Source organism: Grammomys surdaster, unplaced genomic scaffold (genome assembly GCF_004785775.1).
Source record: "Grammomys surdaster isolate TR1022 unplaced genomic scaffold, NIH_TR_1.0 126271, whole genome shotgun sequence".
Taxonomy (NCBI): Eukaryota; Metazoa; Chordata; class Mammalia; order Rodentia; family Muridae; genus Grammomys; species Grammomys surdaster.
This window is the reverse complement of record NW_021621071.1, coordinates 2,444,305-2,469,532: the sequence shown is the minus strand read 5'-3', so window position 1 is coordinate 2,469,532 and position 25,228 is coordinate 2,444,305. Positions and strand designations below refer to the sequence as shown.

The following is a 25,228-nucleotide window of genomic DNA, read 5'->3' as shown; positions in this document are numbered from 1 at the left end:
ATGAAATTTACAGGAGTTTCCAAATGCATATAAGATGGACAGTAGTTCATCTCCAGTCATGCTTCTTTGAGTTTTCTGATTGCTTCATAACATTTTTCAGAAGGTAAAGGGGGGGGGAGATCATTTCTAAATGAGACATGAGGTTATCAGTGGTCTCTTTTTTCATATTTTGGATAGGAAGTGAATAAATAAATAAATTAATTAAAAATAAAAGAAAAATAGATAAGTAGATCTCACATATATATACACACATATATATACTTTAAATTTCAAAATAAGCTAATTAAATAAATATTTTGTTCATCTAAAAAAACATTATATCTGACTCAGGCATACTAAACAAACAAGAACTCCCTCTGCCTTGGCTTGGAAACACTGACCCAAGAGTTAGAATAATTAATCAGCTATAGGTTACATCTATCCTACAGGGAGCAGAAATCCAGAAAATGCCAATCATTAAAATGTTCAAATTTCAGTTCTAGAAGGGAGAAGAGGCCAAGGCACAATGCAATAGAAAATGATTTCAGGAAAGAAATGCCATTTTTTCATTGGTTATCCATGGAAGATTATCTGTACCCTTAACAATGGTGGATGTTTATTTTTTGTATTATATGTAACTTTCTATCATGAAAAGTGTTAGGTTGCAATACCCTACCTAATTTTAAAACAATGACAACTTAGTCAATTCACTAGAATAACACTAATAATGAGCTTTCTTATTGAAAAGTCTGTCTCCCAAGTCACCTCTTTAGTGCCTAGGCCTTTGAGGTGCAAACATCCGTTCTCCTTCAGTAACTGCTTCTCCTGAAAGAGGTTGAGATGCAGAGTACCGTGTGTCAGAGGTGAAACTGAGTCAAACACACCAAGCCAAATGATAGGGAGGTGAACATTTTGAGAACGAAGAATGAAACATGGTCAAGATCATACCATCACGTCATGCCGAGAGACAAAGAAACATTGGCACAGAAGCAACAAATGGGCAAAAGAAAAATATTCGCATCATCAGCAAAGGTCATTCCCACCATTATCAGAAAACCCCACAGACCTGCTCTGCAGATCCATACGTAGAACTGCTACAGTCTTGTTACAGACAAGCCTCACTGAGACACACATTTTATGAGGAGATAAAACTGTAAACGCATGGATATTTACAGAAAACGAAAGCGGCTGCCGTTTGCCTATACGATGCACTGATCTATAAAGTACTTAACGATGCACATTTGAAATCGCGCCTTACCTGATCTGTTATGTTCCAGAAGCCGGTTTTCCTTGCCCAGACATGTGTCACTCTGGGTACTGTTGCAAGCCATGTTTAATTCTGTCTTGCAAAACGTAGGTGAGCTTGCCAGAGGGGCAGGAGGAATGTGCTTCTTTCTTTTTCTTGGAAGTTTCTGCTTCGCCATTGCCAAGGAGTAATACATTCCGAAATTGTTGACAATGACAGGCACAGGCATAGCTATTGTCAGCACTCCAGCCAGAGCACACAAGGCCCCCACTAGCATCCCTGACCATGTTTGGGGGTACATATCTCCATAGCCTAAGGTAGTCATGGTCACCACAGCCCACCAGAAACCAATGGGGATGTTTTTGAACTGTGTGTGCTCACTAGCTGAAGGATCGTTAGGCTGAGCCCCTACTCTCTCAGCATAGTAGATCATTGTCGCAAATATCAACACTCCCAGAGCCAGGAAGATGATCAGCAACAAAAATTCATTGGTACTCGCACGAAGAGTATGTCCGAGCACCCTCAGACCTACGAAATGGCGGGTGAGCTTGAAGATTCTCAGGATTCTCACAAACCTAACCACCCTGAGAAAACCGAGCACATCTTTGGCCGCTTTGGAAGAGAGCCCGCTGAGTCCCACCTCTAAGTAGAAGGGGAGGATGGCCACAAAGTCAATGATGTTCAAGAGATTTTTGATGAATTCAAGTTTATTGGGTGAAAAAACAATACGGACTAAAAATTCAAAAGTAAACCACACCACACACACTCCTTCCACGTACGTCAGGGCAGGATCCGTTTCGATTTCGTACTGGAGAACAGCGCTGGTGCCATTGATAACTGGCTCTGTCTTGTTTTTAACAATATTGAAAGCTTCGTGTGTCTCCAGGCAAAAGGTTGTGATGGAAACCAAAATGAAGAACAGAGAAGCAAAAGCAATAAACTGCAGAAAGAGAGAAAGAAATACAGGGTGAGCTGAACCATCTCGTATTTATAGCTGAATCTGAAAGACACTGATGGCTGTCAAGGAAAAAAGACATTGGAATATTTGAGGATTTCACTTCAGCGGATTCTCAAAGGAGAATCTTCTGCAAGGAGAGACTATGTCCCCCAAGCTAACCAGACTGAATCTGTAAGATTCTCCAAACTCCGGTCTTTGCTCACATACATACAAAGCTTTGCTCTGTGGAGTGTGAAGAGGGAAAAACTGTGAAGAAACCATAAACATTATTTCAGAACAATCTTTAATGCCAACAGTCTGAAAAAGGAAAACAACATTTTTGACAATAGCTCCAATTTTAATAATTGCTTATGCCCTAGAAACTTGGAAACAACGTTTATAAGTGCACATATAAGGTAGATTACACCGGTGTTAAATTGAGGAGCCACAAAAATGTAACTGTCAGTTTCTACTTCTCAATAAAACGTTTCAGGATATTATGGGATACGAACATAAAATGAGAAATTGGAGTGTTCAATGGCACCTGAAGGGAGAGACTCCCCAATATAGCAAATCTGCATTGGGTGCAAACTCAAGGAACACAAATTAAAGGAGAGAAAGTAAGTTAGGGAGATAAATTCAAATACTATTATCTTCCCATGGTTAAGTAAAAGAACTTGAAGATGCCGAAGTTATAAATTATAAAGCTATTTTTTCAAAACAAAGAATTTCATTTATTTAGTCAATAATATTTGAAAACACATGCACCTGAAAATATAGATAAATCCTAAGAATTCCCCATTATACAGTTCTGGCTGGAACCACAAGCTGTTGAATTGATTTTATGTCAGTCTGCATAACAACACTAATACCATCCCCATCTTACACTTCCAGAGTACCAGGCAAGGAGCATTTGCATTCCTTCTTTCTAATTCAGTTGACATAAAGAGATAGGCTCAGGCCCAAACCTCACAAATCCAGTCACAACTTCCATCCCCTAAAGCTATCTAATTCCAAAATGGAGAATACAAATGTTTGAAGCCCCTTCCCATAGACTGGGGTCACACATGCCTTAATACTACAGATCAGAATATTTGTGTTCAGGTGTTCCAATGTAGGGCACCTCTGTCATTCACAGGAGACACTGCAGAGTGGCTGAGGTCTCTAGTATTCTCTTGTAAATGTCTCAGAAGCCTCACTTGCTGAGTGAGCGGGCTGCTCCTTTCGTAGATAAACCAATGGAATCGCCAGGTGAAAGAAACTGTATTGGGCAGAAGGAGTCCCTCAGTTGGAAATAATGAGACTCTTTCCAATATCCAACCTGCCCCTTGACATCTACCCTTCAGGCATGGCTGCCACTGAGAAGGTCTACCCTTCAGGCATGGCTGCCACTGAAAAGGACTGAGCCATATTTCAAGAACACAGGCTCCTCTTTTTCAGTCCAATGAGTCTGGGAGGCCATCACAAAAGCATTAATTACTACTGTGGCTATCTGCCTTAGACAACCACCCCAAATTAAGGACTTACCCAAGAAGTGAGTGTGAGCACAGCCAGCATACACCATTTAAGAAGTGTCACCTCAATCACTTTGACCTGTATCCCATGGACATCTGCCAAACACTCTTGGTTTTGCCATTTATAATCCAACTGTTTGGGTTTTCCAGGAGCATTTGAGACACTAACTTTCTCCATTTTGCTTTTGATGTACAAATGAACACATGTCAGTTGGGGTAAGATTTAGCATCACTATAACTTTGCATAAACTAAAAGATGGTGTGCTGTAGTTATCTGTGATGGGTAATTGACTCGGAACTGCAAACTTATTTTATCTCGAGATTTGAAAGCCATATTTGTTTCTGACTAAATGTGAACCCTTTCGTCATTTGAGCTTCACACCTATGGCCCCACCCTTCTTCCCACCCACAGTCCCCACAAGGCCACTCTGTCTCCTGCATTTCCGATTAGACATAGTATTTCAGCAGTTAAGCGGTGGTTTGATGAGCTGTTTAAAATGATTTTCAATAATCACTCCTTTCAGTTGACTCTGCAGTCTAAAATGGCACCGTTACATGAGACGTCTTAACAGCTTCATCTTTTGGACAGTCCTAGTGTGCCTGTGACATCCAAAGAACAAAATCAATTCTGTAAGATGCACTAACATCTGTCCAAAAAAAAAAAAAAAGAAAAGAAAACCACAAAGACAAAAACAAAACTTGGAACTTTTATGACAGGACATTTCTCTACTACACAGCATGTATGCATACAGTGTATTCGATGCTTCCCTTTGCTGAGCCTCAGGTCAAGCTTTTAATTTAATAGCAACGCATGAAACATAATCCACTGAGGAATTCCAGTGTGAGGAGGATGCAGACATAAAACTCATTTATCACACCAAAGGCCTGTAACTGAAGTTGTCACAATTCCAGTAAAGGAAAAATATATAACATTTTGAAAGGAAAAAAAACCATGCAGATGATATTTGGGATGAAGGGTTATTAAGACCTTTGCCCGCAGACCGAAATGAAGGTTGAGCAGAAGTCAACTGCCTAGAGAGGGAAGAGTTTTAAAATCATATGTTAACAAGCATTGAAAGAACCCCTCTGTGGTTCTTTGTTTTGAAAAAGGATATCGTATAGCTCAGGCTAGCCTTGACTTCTCTTTGTAGGTGAGTATGACTGTGAAGCCCAGGTTCTCCAGCCTCCAACCCATAAGTGCTGGGGTTAAGGGCCTGTACCACCAAACCTGGTGTAGTTTTTCCAGATCTGACTATAGTACACAGACTGACTTCTAAATCAAGGATACAGACTCTGCCTTCATCCAGATTAATCCATTTTTCTTAAGTAAACATGATTAAGCAGAAATATCACCTGAGTTTTGAAATGTAAGGCCACGAGATGACTTTAGACCAGTAGTTCTCTACCTTCATAATGCTGTGATGCTTTAATAGCGTTCCTTATGTTTTGATGACACCCAACCATAAATTTATTTTCATTGCTACATTATAACTGTAATTGTGCTACTGTTATGAATCACAATGTAAATGGCTGTTTTTTCTGATGGTCTTTGGTGTAAAAGGGTTGATTGACTTGCTCCCAAGAGGGCCATGGCCCAGAGGTTGAGAACTCTGCCTTTAGAGGCATTTAATTACTGATAGTTTTACTTAGGGTTCGTTATTTCATATAACTCACTTGTGAGAAACTACCATACTAACATGAGACAATATGGAAATAGACATTAAAGTGATTTCTTAAGTTTAAAGCATCATATGAGTATTAAAATTCACCAAATAGACATATTTAGTAAACTTCCTAAAATACAACTATTACCACAAAAGGTGCTTTTAAGATCCTGTGTTTGTGCACATTGAAGCAGTTGTATTTGAAAACAATTTAGGTCAGCCACCCTATCCCTAAAAAAGGAGGAAACAAAGATTCATCTGACAAAACACACCTGAAGAGTATACAAAAGTATGAATTCCTTACTCCCTACCACTGTGAGATATCCGATTTCCTTATGCAAGGAGAGAGAAGAAAAATCTTCATTTAACAAGCTCCCTAGATAATTAATGTGCATATTAAAATGGAAAACCAATTTCTTGTATGTTATTCAGAAAATGGATAAAACAAATTATCTAATGAGTTGGAAGAATTTTCAAATTATAAGCATCCATTCACAGTCTTAAATTAAACTTCCTGAAGGCTTAGTAATAAACATTTACCAGAGCTACAGAAGCATTCCTACCTGTTGATATCTACTTTGATATAATTCTAGTTCCTTCAAAAATATCTGTGAGCAAAATAAACCATCTGAACAATCTGTAAATGCAAACATGTTTAAGACTTAAAGCTTTGGGGACTAACAGCTATTTTTGCAAAGCATTTGCTGCATGTATCTTTCCATATTTTTTGTCACCATTATTTTAAGAACTGTAGCAAGGGGGTGAAGAGATGCCCTGGCAGTTAAGAGCATTGGGAACTCTTCTAGAGGACCTTGGTTCGATTCCCAGCACCGACACTGAAGTTCACAATCTATTAAGGGATCTGTCGCCCTCTACAGGCTTTTGTGGGCACTGCATTGCTTCCAAAATACCCCTTCTCATGAAATAACTATAAAGGTTAAGAAAAAAAAGAGCTATAATAAGAACTCAGAAGCTGCTTCTGCCAATTCTGCCAAAAGCACTGAATCTTCACTTGGGCATCTGCAGATCCCAGGAACTACAGGTTTAACCTATACAAATCTTGTGATGAGTTGAAATACCTTCCCAGGCTGCATCAACTTTCTCCTAATAAGATCCACATGCAAAATCCTTATATAATATTGATCAGCTTGATCACAGTTGGACCAAGACTTCTTGACCCCTTACCCTTGTTCCTTTTGATATATATACTTAAAGCTCATTAATGCCAGTGCAGGACTTTTTCTTCATCTCTCCAATTGTCTTCCTGTTTAGAGAACATGTCCTGATTTTCACAAGTTCTTTTACCATTTCGTTTTTGTGAGAGTGCTTCTATTGGGGGTCCTCAGAATGGAGTCTTTGGCCTAGTACTTCACAGCTGGACCATAGTATGATTTCGTGTTTTGTATTTTTTTAATGTCGTATCATAGCTATGTGTAGCTTTCAATTTTAAGTATGATATGTATCTGTTGGAGTGTGGTATTACTAACACCGTAAAACAATGACTCCTAATGCTATAGTTATAGATCAAGTGCCTCTGGAAGTCCTCCCTGATGCAGAGACCCACAGCCAAACATTTTGCAGAGAAAGAGAGAGAAAGAGTCTGAATTGGAGAGAGAGAGTCTGAATTGGAGATTTCCATCTGGTCCCTTCCCACAGAGATTGGGGAACCCCTGAAGGTGCAAGGAAAGATGAGAGACTATAGAAGTCAGAGGGGATGGAGGACACCAGGAGAACATGACCCACCAAATCAAGTGAGCCGAGATCACATGGGCTCAGAGACTAAAGCAACAAGCATCGAGCTTTTGTGGGTCTGAATCAGGTCCTCTGCATATTTGTTAAGATGGTTCGCTTGGTGTTTCTGTTACTCCTAACAGTGAAAGTAGGTATTTCTTTGGCTCTTTTGCCTACTCTTGAGACCCCTTTCCTTCTATTGGGTTGCCTTGTCCAGCCTCAATATAAGGGTCTTTGCCTTTCTTAGTGTATCTTGTTCTGTCCTGTCTGGCTGTCATCTCTCGGAGGGATGCTCTTTTCTGAAGAGGAGATAGAGGAGGAATAGATCTGGGAGAGAGGGGAAGTGGGCAGAGCTAGGAGGAGTGGAGGGAGAGGAAACTGGTTGGAATCAATTGTATGAAAGAACCTATTTTTCAGTACAAGATAAAGTAAAAATCAATAAACTTTAGCACTTGAAGAAGGAGACAGCATCTATTTCAAAAGTAGATCATTGTTATTTGTATATAAAATCGGACAGATAAACAAGTTTTAAGTGTTTAAAAATTAAAGACTTCAGGCATCAAACGGAAGTGTGCTGTACGCCATGGGAGGAGCTGGAGATTGACTTCCGCCTGCTTGAAGGCCGAGAACTTTGGTAGAAGTTGAAGTCTGAGAAAAGGGAGGCAGCATCATTTCTAAGGAGGAACAATGTGATAACGTGAGTCAAGCAAACACCTGCCCAGGCTCACCGGCAGAATGGTGGACAGGCAATGCCAGTATCAAACACTAAGGGAACACTTTGTCTGATTACCACTAGCCAAAACCCGTTAATGCTGCTTTAAATCCTGAAGACATTGGGCCATGTGAAAATGTAAGGGGAGAAGGGATGGTCTACCAGACACAGGGACGAGTCCTAAGAATAAGAAGTTATAAGAAGTTTGACATCAGTGAAAATCTTTGGAGATTTTGAACAAGTATACTGTCTCCAGTCGGATGAAGAGAAGCTTGGTTTATTAAGAATTCGTTTACATATCAAACGAATGGGTGATACTAGAAGCTTTGAAGGTTGGAATAACCCAGAGGCAAACATTGAATACATTAGTAACAACTTGACGTGATTTATCTGAACTTCGCTCTAAGCTCCTCCAGCACAGAAAACATCTTCTTTTCTGGCTCACTGAGTAGAGCTGAAACGGTCAAATGTGAAGTTAGAGTGAATATTAAGAAAAACAAATTAAAAGGAAAGAAATGTGGGAGACGATAATTTGTCTTTCTCCTTCAGTGAGCTGGACAGTCATTATGAACTGGAATTATGTCATATTCATTTTTCAATCTCCTCCCCCTGGGACAGTCAATGTTATCTCGATGGTCGATGGAGATGAAAAAAAGGATGGAAGAGTTAGTGAAAGAAGAAGTAAATGAGGAAAATAAGATATGATTATATTTCTTTGGGGTTTGAAATGTTAATTTAAAAGAACTTACAGAAAATAAACAATAAAATAATTGAAGGAAATTGAAGGAAATCGTCAAATCCAATCAAACAGGTCCGTTTTTGCAGATGCTGCCAACAGTATCTTCCATTCATCCTGTCAAAAGAGAGTGTCTGAGGGAGGGATCAGGAGGCATCACGTTGCCATTTTTCATGCTTTTCCATTATGATAACTCCACAGACTCTCAGGGCACTAAATGAAAATAAAATTAATCAAGTTAAATAATTTAAGTGTTTAGAAAGCTTTCAGACAAGGTGTGTCATGCGGACTGAATTCGGAGAACTGGTTCATAATTCCAGGAAGTTTCAGAATGGAAATATTCTTTTTAAAACTTGCATGAAGTCTAATGGATATAGACTTTTCTTCTTCCAGTCTAGCATCCATGGTGAACTGCAGAAACTGGACAGTACTCTTTCTTGTTGTATCACCTCCATGGTAAGCAAGTCCTCATCAGGGTATTGCATGGACTATATCAACCTACATCAACATAGGCATTCAAATATTTATATTTCTATGCATATAGATAGATAGATAGATAGATAGATAGATAGATGACAGATAAATATCTATATATACATTAGATATATACATACAGATATATACATTTAGAATGAGATTGATGAAGAAAGGCTATTTTTATTTACATCTTCTATTTCCCTTTAGTATCAAGAAATTGAGTTCTATAGCTTTCTCACAATACCAAGTTCTCAAAGCTTGCAAATTGACTATGTTGCTTTTCTGTGTTCTTGTAACTTATGATCAGTGATGTTATTTCTTCACTTTTTAAAAATGTCACTTAAAGACAACTTGCTCCAAGTAAAGGGATTCACATATTCTGACCTCCTCTGGCCACAAGCATGAAGTAGGTGTTCAGTTCCTGGTATTGTCTCAATAAAAGAATAGACTCTTAACTACATTAGTGTAGTATGCCATGGTTTTAATAGTCCCAAAGCAGAATCTACCATTTTATTCTCCTAATAATTAATGATCACAAAACTTGGCCAATAATATAAATCTTAAAGGAAGGACTTGTTTACTACAGTAACTGGTATAATACAATTAAGACAAAAATTTTAATCACATGTTATAAGTTTAACTTTAGAATAAAATTCAAATAAAGCAATAACTAAGACTATTAAATCTAGTTTTTAAAGACTTAGATCATTCCCAATATTATGTTGTTTTTATTCATCAAAAGTTATATAGCCGAATTTTTTTCTCTGCTCTTTCAGCATCTTAAACTTAGCCGATGTTCTTTGTTCATAGACATATTCAAGTCTTACAGAACGCTTGGCCATAATTAACAGGAATCTTGTGCTGTTCACAGCACTATGCCTTCAAAGAAGACAATGCAAATCTCCTTCATTAGTAAGTCTACTCTTAAGAGTCATCCAGACAGGTGTAACTAAGACCCACATCTCCTGTTTCCATGGAGAACTGAGAATAGCTTGAACTTCTTCTCAGGCTAGAGACATAAAGTTTGCATCATCAGTTTTTCCATTTAAAAATAGAGCCACAGGATTTTACAGATTCATAGTACTGTAATAGAGAGATTCATTAGAATAATACATAGTACTGTATTACGTTGAGGAATGCTAATGAAACATCAGCAGAGTCTCTGTACATGATTATCAAGTTCAAACATCAATGGAGAAAATTTTCAGGCATATATTTATAAAGATGGATATGCCATGTGACATATGCATATATACCTTTATATGCCTTATATACTACATACATATACAGCTTATATAAAGAAATTATTATACTATAAACATAGGCCGGGAGGTTAATATGACACAATTTAATATCTGTTCTTCAAAAATATTTTCAGGTATTGACTTGACCATTAAACTTCATGCATGCCCTGGAGGATTTCAATATGAGTATAAACCATTCCCTTAATATTTTTATTTCAGACTAATTTTATGGGAATTATAATTGTTTCAAGTCTGTTCACATTTAAGTATAATTTACAAAGACACAAGGAATAGAGATCTCTGTGATTTATCAATGTCATTTCAATAGCTTCTGGCATACGATCATGTAACCAGGACTCAGAATTACCAGTTGTGCTACACAGCACAGTTTTAGTTTTGTCTCATGATGAGACTTAAAGTGTTTTTCTTTTCATATATTTCGTAAAACATAATTTTGCTTGTTTATCCATACTAATGTAAAAAAAATGCCACTTCCCGTTTATAAATATTATTGTAAAATCATGACATACACCAGACTTTCACTTTCTAATTTCAATGACTGAAAATGCCTCTCCAAATTTTCACCTTTAATATGTGTGTGAATTTATGTTTTAAGTGGTTCATTTTGTCTTGAGATTAAATGACCTACTCCACCACAATTTAGGATTTGAAGTCGGGCTTATGTATATTATAGCAGACACCTGCTTTTTTTGGCTATTCAGTACAGGTAAGGACCTCAGTTCATGATGGTCCATTCAAGCAGGCATCCATGTTTGGAACTTGGATTAGCTGACACTACAGTCTCACTTTGTCGTCTAACTGAAAGCCACATGCACTTTTTCACATATTTGTAAATCCTCCCCAAAGACCCAGGCAAATTTGTGTTATGCCTCCAAAGGGATGATCAAGATAGGCTACGGAAATTACAATCTAGTTACAAAAAACGTATTATTTAAAATCCGGAAGTGATCAGTTGGCAATGGAATGAGAAGCAGCGTGGCCGTCACGTTGCTTGCCCTCACAGTGTAACTAGAGCAACAGACTGTGAACTGTAGTCTGGCGACTGCATCCGAAGATATTTCTGGGATCCAAAATAATAGTATTTGGAGTAATACTAAGAAATCACAGGGTGTTGTTGTTGTTGTTGCCTTACTAGTTTACTGTGGGAATTTTTTTAGGGTTTTAGGATACAGCATCTGAACAGATTGACTACAGAATCAGGCTTAAGACTCTTAAAATACTTGTCTTCTATCAAGTCAAACAAGAAACATATTTGAAAAAAGTAGCGAACAATGCTATTCTGTTCAGTTGACTTTCACTCTTGCAAAATTAGTTTTCTTTTTAAGATCTTTATTTTCTATGGGACATCTTTGCTTACAACTCTGCGTAATTTCTAATCGAGGAAAACCCCTGTCTTCCAGACCTTTCATAAATCAGTAAGAGGATTGACTGTGCTGACTCAGAGTCTCTGCATCACCTGCAGCACACATGTCGCCTGTATTTAGGTCATAAACAATGCAGACTTAGTATGACAAAAACACTTCACAGACATGAAAAATTTGGACTCTCATCTAAGGAACCCAAAGACTCCCAAGAATTTTGAATAAATAACAGATAGGTCCTCTGCCCAAATACTGGGGTTTATTGAAATAAATTGATCACATTTATTTCTTTGACTCCAGCAACAATCAATGTACCAATAGTAGCTAAAATGTCAATCCCCAGCTGCTACTTTTTATAAGTCACAATCTTTATTTTCAAATCAATAACACTCTTTTTTTTACTTTTGGTTAGATCACTGGCAATGTGAAGACAATCAAAACAGGTGCTTACATATTTTCATATTCAAATTTAGGTAAACACTAATGCATACTTGAAATATATTGTTCAAGTCTGCTTTTTCAACATATATTCTCTTTGTTTTGAATAACCTTTGTCTAATTAGGCAAAAAGGCACTATTACGACTCATTTTCTTTCCTCAATGCCTTTGTCCATTGAATCTCTGAATCCTGAAAATTCTAACTCTAAATACCATAACATCATGATCCCTTTTTTGCCATTCCTGGAGCCAAAGGCTTAGCTTTTACTTTTTCTTTAATTGACTTTTCTTCATTACTTGGAATAATCATGCCTTGACAGAAACAATGTGATTCTGCCCATCTGTTCAAAATTGTTTATTAGTTTCTAATTAGTTACTAACACATAATATTCTTAACTCATTATTCAAAATACATTTTGAAATGGACCTTCTTAATTTACCCTTCCCACTGTTAATATCACCATCTCTATGATGTACCAGTCATGTACATACCTTTCTTTTCATTTGAAGTACAGCTGTTTGCTTTGTATAGACAGCAAAGGACTACACAGTGCTTAAGATTCAACTCAGAAATAAATCATGAGGTCATTAAAAATATCCCTGAGCAGAGGCACAAGCAAGCTCTTTTTGTCAGTTCTTCAATCATCTCTCTACTGTAACCCTCACATCTGTCACATCCCTTTTTTTTCCTTTATCACATAGATGCCTTTTTAGAGTAATTTTAATCTGCATTTTATGCTGATTTGCACTGAAGCTACCAAGTACTGAGAAAGGTTGCTAAAGGCTGTGGTCATGTCAAGCATAAAACTACATTCATTCTTACTTCCTTTAATTCCCCACACCTAGCCACATGTTCCAGATAGATATTTTTTTTAAAAAAGAAAGCTCATGACAACAATGGAAACAATGCCACAGGAAGAAGAGCATGGGCTGTGAAGGGAAGCATAAAACAAAGCAAATAAGAAGGGGAGGTCGGTGTTTCCAGGACAATCCAGGGATGTGAAGGGGTGTGAACATGTGACCTCCCAAGGGAAGGGGCAACAATCTCAAATCACATAGAGTTCACACAGAGATTTAAAGAGGTTCACTGAATGAGGTAACCCACCTGTGGTTTCTATCAAAACATTTTTTTTTTGAAAATTAAAATAAAATACAAATTTCAAGGGCTTAAAAACCTAATTGGTACTAAGAAGTATAAGTGGTAGGTATGTTTAATATGTACTCATTACTGTGCACACAGCTATACCTAGAGATCACCATACACAGAGATTACTGTGTATACAATTATACCTAGAGATCACCATACACAGAGATTACTGTGCACACAACTGTCCATAGAGATCATCACAAGTCATTGTAGCATTTCATTTTTTTGTTCTTCCCTAAAAGTAAACATGTTAATGCAAGCATAAAAGTTACACAGATGAAGTCAGTGTCTGATCACATGTCTTCGGGTTTAAATGTTAGAGATTGTTAGGGAATAATCTGATGTTACTGAATGCCAAATACTTCTAAATACTGATTAGAATCGTCGAAACAATAGTCTTTGTGATGTAACCTATCACACAGCCTTAGTATCTATGTATTGTTTATTAGTGTTAGTGACCGATTTCCTCAAAAATCCTGCTCTTTGTTGAACTAAGGGCATGAGGAAAGTAAGAAATTCAGGCAAAGGCAACCGGCAAGGAGAATGCAAAAGTCAAAAATAAGCTAGCAGTGACTTAATAGGAGTGCTACCTTGAAGAAGAGTAATACTAAAAACCAAGGTGCATTTTTAAATTCTAAAAATAATACTAATAACAATATCAATAGGCAAAACTCAATGAGTACATCTATCTTAAGAATAAAGTTGATTTCCATTAAATTTTAATGACAAATTGCATAGTGAATTGAATTAATCCCATTTTACAGATAACCAAGCTGAGGCTTGGAGAGTAGATTAAAGCTGCCTTTCTTATAACCCTATATTTTATCTCTAAACATGCCTTTTTTAAGCAGTAATTTTCAGCTCTAATGAATAGAAAGCCTTAGAAGACAAATGCTCGAAAATTGCTGTAAATAATGTTTTATTCAAAGACACAGAAATTAAACTTTGGTTATTGGTAACAAGGGCAATAAAAACCAAAAGAAAGAAAACCTCAAGCTTTTCTTTCTCATTTTCTTGTGGATTCCTCAAAGGTATAATTCTTATAAAGGTATAATAACTAAAGACTTTTTCCCATACATGGAGCAAACTAAGGAAATAATCATGAGGGAACACAAAGTACATATTGGGGCACTAAAGGTCAGAAAATCTTATAACCTCTGAACGGACAACTGAGAGCCAGCTCCTTCCTTCCCCTTTGTATTTCTATTCTAACCTCGATGCTCTTTCTGGTGGAAGAAGGGATGTTTTCATAGATTATTTAGCTCCATTCAGAGCTTTTGGAACAAGGTTTACAGGACTTGCCCTTGATACAGAGATAACAGAAGGAAAACTATTGAATATTTAATAAAGCTAGAAAATACTACATTTAATATTCTCTTGAGCTTGCACAGAGCCGACTCTGAAGGAGAACCAGAGTGTCTCTTTCCGCATGTAACCTCTCAAAATTAGAGTCAGCAAACTGTTTTCTAAAATGACACCCACAATGGGAATGGCTGCCATCTTAAAATTGAAGAGTTTCTTTTAAAAATAGGTATTGAATTCTCTTGGCTCACAGAAGAGCAGATGACTGTGAACTGTCTATACTTTAAGGTTCCCTGTACGTCTTTTTTCAAAACAAACAAACATTAATTTCTTTCCTTTTCAAATTTCAGCGCTTTTTTTTTTTTTTACAAAGGCCAAAATCTTACATAGCCTTGGTATTATAAGAGTTTTGCTATTGTCACTTCTGTTTGCCTTAGCTTGGACTAAAGGTAAATTTTAGAAATACTAAGCCAGTCAGTCATGCAAGATATTCAATAATTTACTGCATATCTGACATGCCTTTTTGATTTTGGTTTTACAAGTGTAAATATTTATTTAAAAACAGTAAACTCTTGAAAACTTTAGGATGGAATCAATAATTCTCAATCCCACAGGTCAGAGAAAGTATCAGTCATTCATGGGATTGCTAAAGAAATATTTGATGTGACTGTGTTTCTTTTCTATTCAGAAACATTCTGGTTTTCTTTTTGATTTTGGAGGGACTTGCTTTGTCCTCCTCTCTCCCTCCCAAGTCGGGACATCACAACATCTGCCACCACTGAATTGTAAATATCACCATAGGTCATGCAAAAGTCTGAGAGTCAATAAATATTTATTGTCCAGCAAGTAAGTAAAGGTTCTCAGCTGTGAGGTTCTAGAAAGACCAAGATGAATTCCCAAGTGCGAGAAGAAAGTGATCTATTTGGAGGAGGGAAACATAGAAAATGATATGCCTTTTAAATGTATTGGTAAAATAAGTTCAATGAAGACAAAAGAAATCATCAGAGTATCCCAGTCTGAACTCACGTTTCCACTTACAGAGCACCTAGGATTTTTTCTGCTTATCCACTGCAGTATTTTTGCCAGAAGATAAATCAAAGTCTTTTATATTCATACTCTCCAGATCAGGAAGTGGCTAGAGGTTTCACCATCTTTAAGAATTTCACTGAGTGATTTCCCAAATACCTTGTCCAGACATTTTTTCTTTCCCTCATTGAATTCTTTTTTTTTTTTTTTTTTTTTTTTTTTTTTGGTTTAGTTTTGTGGTGCTCTGAATGAAAATGACCTCCAGAGCCTGAGGAGGAATGGCACTGTTATTAGGGAGTGTGGACCTTGTTGGATTAGTTGTGGCCTAGTTGGAGGAAGTGTTGTCAGTGAAGGTGGGCTTTGAAGTTTCAAATGTTCAAGCCAGGCCCAGTGCTTTTCTCTCTTCTTGTTACCTGAGGATCCAAATGTAGAAGTCTCAGCTACAGCTACAGAACCACGTCTGCCTGCCTGGTGAAGTGCTTTCCCCTATAATGATGATGGACTAAACCTCTGAACTGTAAGCCAGCCCCAATTCAATGGTCATAGCATACACCTCTCGACAATAGAAGACAAAATTCTCGAATAGAATTTAGTTTTCTTTGTGAGTTTTTTTTTTATTTTATTAAAAATAGATTTTTTTCATAAAATGTATTCTGATTAGGGTTCCCCTCCCCCAACCTGACCAACCCAGGAGGTGGGAAGAAACTAGAAGCATTGGCAGAGGGGAAATCAGAATCAGAATATTCTATGAAAAAAATCTATTTTCAATAAAAGAGAAAAAAGAAAAAAAGCACACATCTATTGAATATTCTAAAATAAAATAAACCCTAAGCACACAAACCTGAATAGGAAGAAAATCAAAGAAACAGGAAAAGAGCCAAAGGAAAAAATTACAAGAAGCACATATAGAGACATAGATACACATATACCTAACACATAGGGTTGTCATAAATGGTCTGAGCTAGAAAGGGGTGTTCTGACATTTATATATAATATTTTTAAATTTTTATTATTTGAGACTGTAATACATATCGTGCCCCCTTCCTTTTCATCTCTCCTAGCCTTCCATGTGTACTGTGTAAATGTTTAAATAAACAAATATAACCTGCTCACTGTATATAATGTTACACACAGAGATCATACACCATTTTGTAGAGTTGAGGACTGCTAAGGAAACCTACTATCTTCCACATTAGCATACCTGTTGGCAATCCTTTTATGTGTATAGCCTCTGACATTCTTAGGAAATATAAAACTCCCCCTTACTTTGGTTTTTACATTTTTTTTCAGCTGCACTTCCACCGTAGTCACTCCTTCTTTGGTGCAGAAATTGTCCTTGTGAACTCATGGATCTTGGAGGACTACCTACAACCCTACAACCACCACTTTAAGACCCTACTTAACCACCACCAGTAGCTTAATTCCAAACTATAGTCTAAAGACAGAATGACAGGAATTACTTTACAATGTTGTTCTCTGACCTCCTACATACACCATGACATGAACATGAACACACACACACACACACACACACACACACACACACACACATTGTAATTTACAACATTTTAAAGATATATCAACTTGACCATATGCAAAACAATTTTAAAGCTTTGTGAGTATAAGAAAAACGACTTAATTATTTTTTTTGTTACCAAAAGGATACATATTTAGAAAAAAAATCTAAAACTTCACGTTCATATGTAAGATATAGTTTGATGGTCACTTAAGGTTTTCCTCTCAAAACCTTTGTTCATTTCCTATTCCTGGAACTTCATACTCATTTCAGTTGAGTGATGGGAGAGCTGATAGGCTGTCACCACTCAGCCCTGATCAGCTGATAACTCTCATCTAGTGGGTGGGCTCCAGCTTGTGACTCAGGCTTTAATGGTAATTGCAGCTGCCTCAGGGCAGATGTTGATGTGGCTGCTGACCTTGAAGGGATATCCTCATCTTATTACTTCTCCAGGTTACCTTTAAGGGAAAGGGTTCCTGTGGAATATTGGCTTTAAAACATGCTACATGTTCCGTCTCATGGATTAACTTGTTCATGTACCCTACCCTAATGCTTACCCAGTAGGACTGAAGGTCTGCGGTCCAAGACCATAGGATCTCACCACAGAGCAAAGTAGAAGAAAAGAGAATCTGAACAAAGCCTAATTAGAAAAGCTTGCCGTTAAAATAAAATGATGGAGACTGAGGGATTCTTGAATAATTTCAATAAGATAGAAGAACCTGAATTCATAGTCTGTCCACAGGAATAAATGTTAACTCAAATGAGGATGTTTCAAAAGGCTGACCTTGAACTTACAGTAGCTACGAAGTGAAAAGTGACCTCTTTTCCAGAAATGGCGACATAGGTAGGGTTGATCAAATATAATCTCAAGAAAAATGTCATTTCATTTAGGCAAGAAGTGGTTTAAAAAGATGAGAAAATAAGCTATAACCTGATGTATTAATGTGCTCAGGATGACGTTATAGAACATCAGTTTAAACAAAAGCACAGAAGTTTATGTTCTCATGGTCTTAAGGTTGCTACAAGGAGTGGTGAGTGGGGAAACTACTTGCTGATTTGCAGATAGCTGCTTTCTCATTGGCTCCTAATTTCAGTGGGTGGGTGCTCCATAGCCTCTTCTTCCTATTATGGACACTAGCCTTATTGGATAGAGAGGCTCTTCCTTGTGAACTCATCTTAGTTCTACCATTAGAGGTCCTGTCTTCAAATACAGTAGCAATGAAATGCTTTAGGACTTCAACATCTACATTTTGTAGTGAGATAAAATTTTGTCTACAATACTGAGATAGTCATAAGTAATGGAAACAGACTTTTGGCATCATGGATCTGAGAAAGAATAAAAGAATACCATGTCTCAGGTTATTCTAGGAAACAAGAAAAGTATCAGAGGGTAAAGGGATGGAAACAGAAAGTGGAGGAGGAGATCTGTCAGAGTAAACAAGGACTTAGGATAAGAAGTGGAGTCCTTAGAACTAGTGGAGTGTTGTCTTGCAAATAATAACAAATCACAGGCAATACAGTGGAATTAAAACTCTTAGTTGACTTGAATATGACGGGTTAGGAAATACAATAGCTAAACATTCAGCTTAGGTATTGTGCCTTTCCTATACTCAGAGCCAATTAAAAGGCCTTCCCATTCTCACAGCCTGTTTTGTCTGACTCTAGAAGGGTAATGACTACACATACAATAACGACCATTAGTACAGAGAGTGAGGGATGTGGACTTGTGGTTGTAACAGACTGGAGATGATGGTGGGGCAGTGCTGAACAGGCAAAACAGTAGACAGACAGTGGATTGCCATTTGTGGTCTGCAGACGTCGGAAACTCCATTCAATAAGCAGTCATTGGTGGTCCAATATGAAGTGTTTGAGATCCTTAGAATTCTTATACATTGAGCAGCATGGCAAGCCAATGGCCCAAATCTAAAACAAATGCTTTCATAATTTATAATAGACATGTCTAGGCAGATGAGAATAAGCAGAGAAAATGAGATTGTGGGGCAAGACTGGTCATGTATGCCGACATTTCCTCAGCTTGCCAATGAGTTCATTTTCACTTCCGATTACTATTTCTTGCCCTCACAAATTACTTCTATTGGTTTGGAGGAATTTTAAAACATTAAAATGAAGGCTAGGTGATTGCAAAATTCCGCAGTATTATACAAATAATTTGTATCAATAGTGGTCCAAATGAAAATAGGATGCATAATTGTCCTGAAAGTGTTACCTGATTTCAAAAACTAGAGAGAAAAATGAAACATGAGAACTGAAGATAATACATATGTGTGGTGTCTCTACTGAGTTCTATTTTTGAAATATTTCATTAAAGCCTCTCTATAGCCATCCCTTTGCTACATGACTCTGAGACACTATTTCACAAAGGCTTTTATGCTCATTGGTTTTTATCAACTTGACACAAACCTGGAGGTATCTACGAAAAGCAAATCTCCATTATGAAATTCTCTCCATCAGATTGACCTGTAGGCAAGTCTGTGGGAGCATTTTCTTGATTAATGATTATTACAGGAAAGGGTAACTTATTATATAGTGCTGTCACCACTGGACATCTGGTCCTGGGTTATGTAAAAATTGGCTGAGCAAGCCAAGAGGAACAAGTAAGTAAGCAGCATTCCTTTCTGGCCTCAGCTTCAATTCCTGCTTCCAAGTTCCTACCTTGAGTCCTTGCATTTGCTTTCCCCAGTGGATTGTGACTTCGAGCATTGATGCCAAATAAACCATTTCCTCCTCATTGCTTTTGGTCAGGATCATTATCACAGTAATAGAAGCCAAACTGAGGCACTGCTCTGTCAGATGTTTAAAGATTCTAATGGCATTCATTATTCATGGCATTTTTTTTTTTTACCTTTCATCCTTCAGGATCACATCATGAATGTGACTGTTTTAACAAAGCATTTCAATATTAATTGAAACTGAAATGACAACTTTTCCCTTTTGTGGAAAATTCATGCATACACTGAGCTACATTTCTCAGAAAGCATATGTGTCCAGTAACTACAGAGGAAGCTCCAATAACTATTTCCTTAAATCATAAATATAATAGAACTGACACAGCAATAGCCTCTCTGATTAGGAGTTCTCAGTGGAATTAAAAGATAATATAAGTATCTGCCTATCGAGACATTTTCTTCTGTTATTGTGAACAGCAGCAAAAGTTCATAAAATAGACATTTTCAAAACTGGAAGACAATAGTGCAAAAATATAGCTCTGGAGTTGATGTCTTGTAAAAAGTTGTCATCCTTTAATTTGAAAATTAACTGGTCAAAGAGATTTCTCCTCATTTTAAAGATTTCTTTAATGTTCAATATACCACACTTCCTTTCTTCTTCCCCATCCCCACATTCTGACATATTGACAAAGGAAAGAACTGTCTGAACAGCCAGTAACACATGAAATAGCCCCTAAAAATTGACAAATAGGAGTGTATATAATTACAAAGCATAGAAAACCATCACCAGAATGAACAGCTAGCTCTTAGAATAGGAGAAAATTCTCACCAGCTCTACTGTAGACAGAATTTAATACCTAGAAACGCTACAGAACTGTAAGAACTAAGCATGAATACAGCCAATAAATGGATCAATAAAATGGAGAAAGCTCTCAAAATAATAAACACTGATGGTCAATAAATGCTTTTAAAAGCTTTCAATTTTAAAGTTTTATATTTGAATTGTATTCTTTTAAATCTGTTAAAGTATATTAATCACTACTTTTAATCTAGCCAAATGTTTTTATGCTTCATAGGCAATTTAGAATGTGAATATGAACATTCTGCTATACATACAAGCTCATGGTACAGCATCAACTCATCCAGACTGCTCTAGAAATCCGATAAAACTTACAGCATTGTATGTATTTCTACAAGACAGAAAACTAATTGTATAAAGATGTGTAAACACCACTAAGTAGTTTTATTATCTGAACATCTAATGACTTCCATTTACTAAGTTTAGTTTTCATAAGTTAATACTGAAGCCCCCTCCCCAGTAACGAGTCAAACACTTCAGAGATTAGTAATCACTGAGGTGAGTATCCACTGATTTAATTTATTTGTTTTTTTTTAAAGTGAGAGCTTGTGTTTCTAATCAAATTTTGTCTGCGTTTTTCTTGATATTTTAAATTTTAAATTAAAATACAATTCCCCGTTTTCCCTTACCTCCTCCCTTGAGACCCTCTCACATCTCTCCCTTGCTCTTTCTTAAACTCATGGCCTCTTCTCATTTATTATTATTACTGTTACATATTTATGAGTAAATATATAAATCCAACCTACTGGATCTGTGTAGTGAAAGTAAATTCCCAGTTTTATCTGATTCTAACGTTTCATCTGATCTTAAATTTAATAGCATTTTTTTAACTTAGGATTAATTTTGTATAAACATATTAAAATTTTTTCACATACCCAGGAGGTTTTCACACTTCCCTAAAATTATAATTTTATAATGCTCCAAAGATAACACATAAAACTAAGCTTCTCTCAAACTTATTAAGTAAAATTACATTCATGTGTTTAATTGCTACTTCCTTGGTTGCACCAATTAAAACACACACACACATACACACACACACAGGCTAAGAAAACCTTAGGTTGAAACGTTCCTCTTCAACGATGCTACCTGACCCTTCTAGGAGTTTGATGCAGATGTGCCACTCAGGGTTGAGCATTCCACAGTCATATAGTCTCTGCTTTGTGATCAGTCAATGATTCCCTGCACTAACTGCTGCACACCATGAAGAAAAGCTTCTCTGACCCAGTTGGGTGCAGTAGTAATCTATGGCCATATACATAAATACTCAGAAGACAGTTTCGCATGACCATTTAAGGAAACAATAGTCATAGGTTCTCCATAGACCCTATGACCTCCCAAATCATGGGCTTTTGATCAGATTTATAACATTAAGGATGAGTTCCCTTTTGTGGAGCAGGCCTCAAAACGTTCAGAAGGTTGTTGATAACCACTATACTATCATCCAACCATTGCATAAATTGGCACATATTGTCTAATAGGTCAAAGTCCTAACTTATGAAGACCATTGATATTTGGTTGTCAATGGCTACTCCAGCAACAGCCTACATAGCACCTTCCAGCACTAAGAAAAATTGCTAGCTGGAAGCTTACCCCATAAGTTCTAGATTGATTTCTCTATGTGCTGCTGATAAAGTGGGTGGTATCTTTAGTAAAAGGGTTTTGCCATGTAGTTGTAATACATTGATGATAATTTGTGTTGTGTTTTAGGGTGGATAACTCATAGGATTCTTTGACCAATCATCCATAGGACCAATGCATTCAGGTAGGTATGATTATCTATGTAAAGCCTGCACAAGATCAATACAGTAGGTATTCCATCATGGATAGGGAGAACTCAAGAACTCCCACTACTATCTGAAGAGATATTGACAGTTGATGACTGCTAAGGAGTCATCTATTGCAGTGACAATTATCATAACCCAAAGGAACCCAGAAAAGAAAGGGTTCATCGGGCTTACACTTAAAACAGAAACCATGGTGGACCACTGCTTGCTGGCTCAAGCTTAGGTAGTTTTAGACTAAATGTCTTGACTCCCAGAATGTCAATGGATATAAGAGACTTGAAAGCTGTGGTTCAGATTAACAGTTTATAATCACGAGGGTGACAGTAAAGAGAACTTAGAATGAGTCTTTGGACTCGGGAATGGGAAGCCATCATTGACTATTCTTTTATTATGATGATTACAAATATGCTTTTCCTCTGTGGGAGGTCTATAACTAACTTGCAAAAGCTCCAGAATGTCTAGGATGTAAAGGGCTCATTGTTCATCCCTAGACTCAGCTTGAATGAAGGACAAAGGCAAGGCAAAGAGTGGCACAAGGGAAGGGAGTGGGATTCCTCATTGTTGGATTGCTTTTTTGTCCAAAGAAAGAAGTCAATGGAACAGAAGAGCTTGAGTATAAAGAAGAAAGCACAGATCTCTGAAAATAGTTCTAAAAAAAATAAATTAAATCAAAACGTTATGTAAACTAGTCAAATAACTGAAAGGTAGCTTTATTTTCATGCAATCCAACTGACTACCATTCCAGGTTTAGCATATGCTGAAAAAATCTGATGAGAAAAAATTATAATATATAGATAGTATCAAGACTTTGGAATAATTTCTGTGGACAAATTTTACAAGTTTAAAGAAATCTTAGTTCTTTACATCCAAACACAACTGAGCTCAATTAACCATTATTATGAAATATTTAGTCATAAGAAAAGAAATAAAAACCTTTCACTAGTTAGGTCAGGATAAACAAGACATGATCTTCTACATCTTTACTCTCCAAGTACAAGCTTCTGGTAGAGTCCATAAACTGTTGAGTTTGATGGACCTTTGAATAGATAAGGAATCATCTCTGCCTGGTTTCAGGTGTACAATCCCTATTCTACAGAGTCTTGGAAGAACCAGTAGAATAATTCTGGCTCTAGTGGACTGTTTATAAAACAGTGAAATCACCTTCACTACCTCCATCATTAATATTAATAATAACAAGAATAAATAGAGCTGATGAGATGCCATCGGGGTTAAAGTGTTTGCTGTTAATGCATAAGGACTGAGTTTGATCTCCATAACTCACATTAATAGTTGGTCATGGCATTACATACTTAATATAATGCCTGAGTTTCAAGGACAAAACAAGAGAATCCTTGGGGAACTTTGGCGAGCCAATCTAGCCATCTGGTCAACTCCAGATTCAGTTAAAGAGTTTGTCTCAAGAACTAACGAGGAAAGTGATAAAGACACTTGGGCATAGCCTTCTGACTTCTTCATTTACATGTCCAGTGTGTACAAGCATACAGTCCTGTCCAATGCATACATATCACAGAGACAGTATTAATAGTGCTCACTATGATAATAAATGATAAGAACATGGTTGTCTCTTGTGAAATACATTTTATGGAGAGTAGGAGATTTGATTTGTACATTGGCATGTGAAAATAAGCATTAGCTATGCTATGTGTCAAATAAACCTGTAGAGTTGATGTTAAAATAAGAATATGCTGGATAGCTAGATTTTGCCTGAAAAAGATACATTTTGATATTGTATTTCTAGTGATGGCATGGTCACTCTAAATTCTAAGTGAGTTGCTAAAAAATATAAAGACAGACTCTTTCAAGAATCTAATGTGTTAGAAAGAGTATTCCTATCCTAACCTATGCACTCTTATTTCATTTTTATTGTCAAGATAAAATGTGCACAGCAGAGTTCACATCTACTTTTTGAATATATATGGAGTTTATTACAAAAAAAAGGCTTTAATATATACTTAAACATGGATGTTAAAAGACCCATACATTAAAAAAAAGACAGGTAGTCCTGGGTACGCACCTCTCGAGGGACAGACACCTCCTATATATTCTCAAATGTGAATACTACAAACAATAATGTATGTGCATAAATGCATATAATACAGAATTTATATACAAACTCTACAATGTTGATATGCTTTGACTATAAAGAACATAACTTTATGAATTACAAATATAGTTAGGACAGCATTTAAGGGAAATGAGTACAATTATTTTATTTTTAAAAGCTGTTGTTTTAGCTTAAGACACTAAAAGTATATTTATGTGACATTTGAGTGCACCCACACCAAGTCAATGTGCTTACCTGCTTTTTACAGTAGCTCTTATGATGCTCAGAACTTTATTTCACATCTACATGATTTTTGTGTATGTAATTCATTTCCATGGTATAGAAGAAAGCAAACTTTTACAGGATTGGGTCTGAGTCATGTCTTTAATATTGTCAATTTGTGTAACTGTGGACAATTTGCTTCAGGTCCCTGTGTCCCACTTTAAGGATACAGAGAATTGAACTCTTTATATAGCTGCTGTTTGACCCTGAAAATGACCAATGTATATAAAGGCATTGCATAATGCCAGGCAGGGTCTCTTCTAGGATAAAAGATGCTGTGGTTGCACTTAAAAAGGGGGGAAATAAAGAAAAAAATGAACATCAGAGCCTTATGCACATACTGAAGTGGTGTTCAATAAACAGTTTCATCTCTCCTTAGGCTAGGCTGCTTTGTGAACAAAGTCTGGCCTAGAAAACATCATGTTACTTTCATTGAATTTTTAAAAGGTAAACAAGTCCAGGAAATGACTTACTTTTTATGTCCTCTTTGATGGTTA

General features: G+C 36.7%; 1 protein-coding gene across 3 annotated transcripts in view; it reads right to left on the bottom strand.

The window, feature by feature from the left end:
• The window catches only part of Kcnc2 (potassium voltage-gated channel subfamily C member 2), a 172,102-nt gene that overhangs the window by 8,474 nt on the left and 138,400 nt on the right, over positions 1–25,228 (bottom strand). For all 3 annotated transcript variants that reach the window (XM_028759070.1, XM_028759069.1, XM_028759071.1), the window contains exon 3: positions 1,238–2,165. In XM_028759070.1, coding sequence (XP_028614903.1) covers positions 1,238–2,165 — 928 coding nt within the window. The remainder of the gene's footprint in view (positions 1–1,237; positions 2,166–25,228) is intronic.